The following is a 7,686-nucleotide window of genomic DNA, read 5'->3' on the forward strand; positions in this document are numbered from 1 at the left end:
CACTAAAATCATTAAAAATTATGGACTCAAAATAATTTGTAGGGTTCAGTTATGGGACAAACAAGCATTCTACCCCCTTCAGGTTACTTTGGAAAAATTGATAAGCGTGATGTGAAAAATAGAAAAGCATCAAATATGTAAAATAAAGCATTGAGTCATAGGTTTTTTCTTAATAAAAAATAAGATATTTTTCTTTTTTATCCCAAAGAAAGTATTTAATTATATAACTTTATTATAAAATAGATGATGCACAATAAGACCAGCTGATGATTGCCTCAGGCTCGAATATTAGCGAAGCCAACCATCTACGAGATGTTTCACATGGCCACTTTTTTTTTGTACAACGACGGCTCATACGCGACGAATGTGGGTGCAGTTAACAAAATCAGAAAAAAAAAATGATACAAAGGATAGGGCACATATACGAGGTCTTCTCAAATGAAACCTCCAGAATGGTGAGCCGCAAAGGAGGCCACCCAATTAGCAATGTTATGTGCCTCCTGTAGATATGTGTGGCCCAATAGAGACTACACTTATCTAAGAGCCTACGGATATTGTGGAGCAGCGGCTCGGAACCAGCATCGCGTCCCCAACCTCGGATCCACTCGATCACCATGGTTGAGTCACCCTCGAGGAGGATGTGGTCCGCACCCAACATATGCCTCGCATAGGTGATGCCCTCCCATGCAGCCTGAGCTTGGCACTGACTATAGATGTGTCGAAAGTCCTCCGACCCCCAGCTGCTATCAGTCTGGTATCATGATCTTTGATGATGAATCTCATACTTCCCGTGCTCCCATCCTTGCCCACACTACTGTCGAAGTTCATCTTGAGAAGCCAGAAGGTGGGGGCTTCCAGAAGACCAGCACAACTTTGGAGGTTGCAGGAGCAGAAAGAGAGCCCCACATTTTTCTGGCCGTCCCAAGAGACGACGACATCGTGGTGCGAATGACCTCTGTCACATGAAAAAGAGCTTTGTTGGATGCGCTTTGCTGTCCTTGAAGACTCGGGCATTCCTATCTAGCCAACAGTGATAAACTAGGTAGGCAGTCTCAATCCCTATTTCCTCATAGTTGGGCCTTTATGAGGAGATCTCCAAGAGGTGCAAGAAGGCTTTGATCGACGCCCACCCCTGCCGAGGGTCGGGGGGCTCGAGGCGCACCCCAAATTTGAGCGGCTTGCGGGCATCCGTTGAGGACATGAAAAATAACCTCCTCCACCTCCAGGTAGACCATGCACTCTAGTGAAATGCTCACCCCTCACCGAGCCAGCATGCCTCTGGTAGGCAGGCACCCCCATGTCACTTTCTAGACAAACAAGGCAACTCATGGGTGGATGCGAAGCCTCCAGATCCAGTCTCCATCAATTTGTCGAGCCGTAGTCCTCCTGACCCCTCGAAGTAAATCCCGGGCCTTCACTTCTGACCTTCCAGTCACGCTCCAAACCTTCCTATCCGCAACCTTTGCAATAGTAATCGACAGGGATAGGACCCGCTCAGCCAGCTGCTCTCCAAAAACCTGCTGGATGAGGTCCTCGTTCTACGCCCGCTGACCTAAAGCAAACAGATTGCAAACTCTATACCCCTCCAGCCGGCCAAGGTTGATCAGGATAGGTCAGCCGCGTAGTGGCACCTCATAAACTTTCTTAATTTATGGTTCTTATTTCTCTCTAATGAAATATTGTTCGGATTAGTTTTGAAGTAAATAGATGTTATAATCAGGCATATGCAATATATTAAAAAGAAAAAAAAAATTGACTGTATGTTCTGATATCTCTATGTTGGTTTTGTTATTTATAAATGAAAGAGTGAAAGATTTTCTTCAAATCAACAATTAATCAACTTGAATATACCGATCATATTTCCCTTCATATGTTAAACTAGTTGATAAGTAACTTTTCAATATTTATCAATACCCTATATTTTCTTTTGCATCCAAGCTCTTTGACTTTAGTAATTTTCACATCAATTCTTTCAAATAAATTAATGGTTATTCTGAAAAAAAAATAATTTAAAAAAATCTTTGGCTGTCGCATGAGTCTCAATAAAGCTTACATATTTTATGTTTTCTGTGCTACATCCAAGAATTTCTAGAAGAATATCAGAAGGCTTGGAATCAAGATAGGATACGAAAATTGCACAGTTCAGCATATTAGTAACGTTATCAAGTCAATCCACAAGAATATCAACAGAATGATATTGTTTTATTAAAAAGTTAATAACACCACAATTAATTTATTTATTATTTGAAAATAGAGACTTTAGTTCTTTCTCTCGAGTAGCTTGTCCTTCTTTCATTTGTAATCTTTCAGACTATCATGGGAGATCCAAAGATTTAGCTAGGGATATGTACTTCTATTTGTACGTGCCGTCCAGGTTTGAGCCAAGTTTCCCGAGGCTGCAAGTTGGCTTGCACAGAATCTCGCTTAATTACATGAAACGAACCGCAAATCCTTTGCCCGGAATTCTATGAAGCCCATTGCATACATTTTGCTGCACGTAGAAATCCGCGCATTCATTGTTGTACGGTAAGAGTTCTACGATAGGCTTAAGATATATATATATTATTTTTAAAAGACCGACCGGCCATGCATAAATACACTCAGCAAAATTAAGAAATAAAATTTCATAGACCGGATCATAATACAATGATCTATAAAACTTCACTAGAGTGTTGTGCAACATAAGAAACAATCCAGTCCGCCTCTTTATTAGCTTCTCTATAAATATATCTGGCCAGTAGGTATGCACACTCTCTCGAGCTCCACAAAATGTTAGACGAGAGCTGAAAATGATTATTATTTCTGCTTGTTTCCAAATCTACCAAATAATCGCCACTTAGTCACTTTCAATAGCAGTAAAGTCCGTTCTCAAGACCTATTTTGCATAGGTGATACCGACCTAGGTTGCTCTCAGCTCCGCCCTAGGTACTAAAATATCAAAAACCGAAGTTCCGCCATCCATCAGACGAGATAGGTTCTAGGGGTTGCATTGAAGACGTACAGGACGCACCATGCAGCGTGTAACAAATTTATATTTTAGCCATTCGAAATTTCGGATTAAAAGTATGAGTGCAGGTGACAACTATATAAATATGTGTGCGTTCATGATTACATGCCTATTAACAAACTAGGAACCGGCTTATATAAATAGGTCATTAAGATATCAGATGCTAATCAAATTCAAGAGATCAAATGCACCTGACAAATAAAGAGATCGGAATTTTTTCTCGAAAAGTAAGGTGCCAGAATGTATTCTTCCAGGTTAACAATTACATTAGCTGGATTCTTCTCTAATATTTAGTTACTGTAAAAGACCTCATGACATCGCTTATCACATACAGAAGAAAAGTTATGGTCAACAGAGACTTTTTATTATACCATGGTCTTTCGAAGGGTGGAGAACTAATTACACATAAAAAAATCTTCTTATGTTACAATATGGTACAATAACGACTCCAACTATTTCATACTTTCTATTCCTATTGCCTACAGGCTGCTGCAGCTCTTCTAGTTGCTCCCAGTGCCGGCCCGAGCCCTAGGCGATCGAGGCGGTCGCCTAGGGCCTCGGACCAAAGGAAGGCCTCCGGCCTCCGCCTCCGGGAGAGCTCCTCGCCTCCTCCTCCAGGCTCCAGCGACCAGCGGGCAGCGACCAACGGTCCGCAACCGGCATCCAGGCCAACGGCAACGGGTACGGGACAAGACATTTCTTCTCCAGCTGCCCAAGCCCTAGCATGCCGTAGCCAACTAGCCCGTCTTCTCCATCCAACCATCCGCCTGGCACAGTGGCACCGGCACGCCACCGTCTTCAGTCTTCTTACTTCTTAAATGTTAGCCCGTAGCCACCGTCTTCTTCCTCTTCCTTCCCGGCTTCCCGTAACCCCGTTCCTCGAATCTCGAATCTCGATAACTCGGTTCTTGAGAGTTGAGACTTGACGCCGGCGTCTCTTCTCCAGGTCTCCTTCTCGTTCTCGGCCCTCCGCGGCTCCGCCTCCGCAGTCCGTCCTCGGTCCTCTCTGGCTTCTCCAGCTCCTTCCCCTGTTTCCGCGGTGAGTTCTCCTTCCCCTGTTTCCGCGGTGAGACTTGCAATTCTAGCTTTGAAGATGGAAGTAGAATGGGTTTCACTGTTTCAGAAACTATCTTTTTAATCTATTGCCGCGATTTGCATGATATCTAAAGCCAAAATGGCCTTTTCTTCGCAACAATGGAACCTCAGGATGGAGGGTTTTCAACTGTTTCTTTCCACCTATTTTATAACTGTTTACTGTGTAATATTATTATTACATTCTGTAAGAAAACCATTAAACTCTATGCGTCTATCTTTTCCATCTTAGATAAATATTCACATGCTTCGATCTTCCTATGTTCATTTGTTTCAATGAACTGAAACTTGACTGATGTGAATTTTTTGCCTCCTTGCACAAGCATGTGTATTGCCAACATTGTTTGATAATTGATTTATCTAAGTTGTTTATTTGCAGTCATAACCATTGCAGACAATAAATTGTAGTCAGAATTTTCTTTTGAAAAAAAAAACACACTAATTGTTAGATTAAATAAGATATTATTTTAAAAACTCCTTCTGAGGCCTTAAACTACCACAAGGAATCATGGGCAGCGATCTCCCTACCACCTATCAAAAAGAACTCACTCAATGGTTAATCTGATAGGCCAAGGTCTACTTTTTTCATTTTTTCCCTGTTTCTGATAGTTGTGCAGGAGCCAGGAGGAAGAGAGAATAGAATTATAGAAATTATTTATTTCATTTTATGGTGAATGAAGAGATAACCTATTTTTAGTGTTACAATTAATGATGTAAAAACTACAATTAACATTCTTAAACTTAATGTCATGATATACTCTCTGTTACAGTCTTACATAGCTCCATTTTGCACCCATTTCCACTTTACTATTTATATTTCAATCATTCAATGCTATCAAAAATTTTATTGTCGGATTCTTGAAAATATATTTTATGTCTATTCTTAAAAATTGATAATAGTTTTTCATGTCTAGGGTCTCCATTAAAATTGAGTTCGGCACCGCTTGTTGGGATTTGAGTTCGTCGTCGAGTCCGGCACCGCTTCTATTGGCATTTCGGGTTTTATCATTTTCAACTCTATTCTATTTTGATTTGTTTGTAGTGATTGTCTTAATTGTTTGGTTTGATAATATTATTTTTGGATTCAAATGTCTAATAGAAAATTTGAATGTGGGTATGAAAAACTCAAAAAGAAAAGAAAAATCGAAAAACTCATTCAATCTCAAAAAGGTGCTTTAGATAGATTTATTGTCACAAATAAACAAAACACTACATCAAGTTCAACTCAAAACGAAATAGAGTTAGAAGATGATATAAAAAGAACGAAACAAAATGAGATTGACAACCAAACAATATCTAGTGAAGAACACAATAAGAAATTAGATGAAGATAGGATAAATAAGGATAGTGTAGAGTTTAATGAAACTAGTTCTATTTCTATAAATATATATGATCCTGGTCAATGGAAAAATATTGATACAAAGTTGAGAGATCTATTAGTAGAAAGAGGTCCAATTAGAGATTATGATCTTCATTTTCCTAGGGATGAAAATAATAGACACTTTTCTACTATACATTACATTCGTAAGTTACCTAATGGCGAAAAATATGATAGAAGATGGTTAGTGTATTCAAAGGATTTGGATAGGGTATATTGTTTTTGTTGTAAATTATTTGATTCAAAGTCTAGCACGAGTCAATTAGTCAATGAAGGAAGTAGGGATTGGAAAAATCTAGGTATCAAGCTTAAAAGTCATGAAACAACTAATGAGCATATCATTAGCATGAATAGGTGGATTGATATAGAAGTGAGATTGATAAAAAATAAGACAATTGATAAAAGTCTCCAAGAACAAATAAACCAAGAGAAGGATCATTGGAAAAAAGTTTTATTGAGAATTATTGCTGTTGTAAAAAATCTTGCAAAAAATAATTTAGCATTTCGAGGAAAGAATGAAAAGATCTATCAAAGCAATAACGGAAATTTTCTAAGTTTTATTGAAACGATTGCAGAATTTGATTCAGTAATGCAAGAACATGTTCGACGCATTCAACATGGTGAAATTCACAATCATTATTTAGGTCATAATATTCAAAATGAATTGATTCAAATATTAGCGTCTGAAATTAAAGCTATAATAATTAAAAAGATTAAAGAAGCAAAATACTTTTCTGTAATACTTGATTGCACTCCTGATGCAAGCCATCAGGAACAAATGACCCTAGTTTTAAGATGTGTAGATACTTCAACAAGTCCAGTAAAAGTAGAAGAATATTTTTTAGAATTTTTAGAAGTAGATGATACCTCTGGAAAGGGCCTTTTTAATGAACTTATAAATATAATAGAAAAACATAAACTTGAGGTTAATGATATAAGAGGACAAGGGTATGACAATGGATCTAATATGAAAGGAAAACATCAAGGTGTACAAAAAAGATTATTAGATATAAATCCTAGAGCATTTTACACACCATGTGGATGTCATAACTTGAATTTAGTATTATGTGATACTGCTAACTCATGTCCTAAGGCTATATCTTTTTTTGGAGTAATACAACGAATTTATACCTTATTTTCTTCTTCTACAAAACGATGGAAAATTTTACAAGATAATGTATCTACATTAACTCTTAAACCTTTATCACAAACACGTTGGGAAAGTCGTATTGAAAGTGTCAAAGCAATTAAACATCAAGCTCCTAAAATAAGAGATGCCTTAATTCAATTAGCGGAAACTAGTGAAGATCCTAAAATAAAGAGTGAAGCCATATGTTTAGCTACATATGAGATTGAAAATTTTGAATTCTTATTAGGCATGAATATTTGGTACGATATATTGTTTGCTGTTAACTCAGTTAGTAAGAATTTACAATCTGAAGACATGCATATTGATGTTGCTATATATCAATTAAAAGGTCTTCTTTCTTATTTAAAAAGTTATAGAGAAAATGGATTTATGAATGCTTTGAATTCATCTAAAGAAATTGCAAATGAAATGGAAATAGAACCTACATTTCGTGAAAAACGTGTGATCCGTAGAAAAAAACAATTTGATGAAAATACTGATGATGAGACAATAAGATCAGCTGAAGAATCTTTTAGAATTGATTACTTTTTATATGTAGTAGATCAAGCTATTTCTTCAATTCAAAGTAGGTTTGAACAATTCACCATATATGAAGATTTTTTTGGTTTTTTGTTTAATTTTAGAAAGTTAAAATCTTTGAATGAAGAGAATTTGAAAAGGTGTTGTCTTAATCTTGAAAACTATTTAAAGCATGGTGAATATTCTGATATTGATGGTCTTGATCTATTTTCAGAGTTAAACGTTTTAAAAGAAATTTTACAAATAGAAACTTGTACCCCTATTGATACTTTAAGTTTTATTAAAAAAATAGATTCTTTTCCAAATGCATGCATTGCTTACAGAATATTGTTAACAATACCTGTAACAGTTGCTTCTGCTGAAAGAAGTTTTTCAAAATTAAAGTTGATAAAATCTTATTTGCGGTCAACTATGTCACAAGAAAGATTAAATGGATTAGCTATATTATCGATTGAAAATAGTATTTTAATGAATCTTGAGTACAAAAGTTTGATTAGCAATTTTGCATCTCAAAAAGCTAGACGGATTATTTTTAAATAA

The 7,686-nt window shown here is 36.8% G+C and overlaps 1 protein-coding gene across 1 annotated transcript; it reads left to right on the forward strand.

Annotated features, from left to right (window-relative positions):
• Positions 1 to 5,094: 5,094 nt before the first annotated feature.
• LOC149753109 (uncharacterized) lies at positions 5,095 to 7,686 on the forward strand. Its single transcript, XM_089924107.1, has one exon. It carries the CDS (start codon positions 5,188 to 5,190, stop codon positions 7,684 to 7,686), a length of 2,499 nt encoding a protein of 832 aa, XP_089780233.1. The 5' UTR covers positions 5,095 to 5,187.

The sequence above is a fragment of the Phoenix dactylifera genome, chromosome 7 (assembly GCF_051530095.1).
Source record: "Phoenix dactylifera cultivar Ajwa chromosome 7, Ajwa_hap1_PhDact_Kaust_v1.1, whole genome shotgun sequence".
Classification (NCBI taxonomy): domain Eukaryota; kingdom Viridiplantae; phylum Streptophyta; class Magnoliopsida; order Arecales; family Arecaceae; genus Phoenix; species Phoenix dactylifera.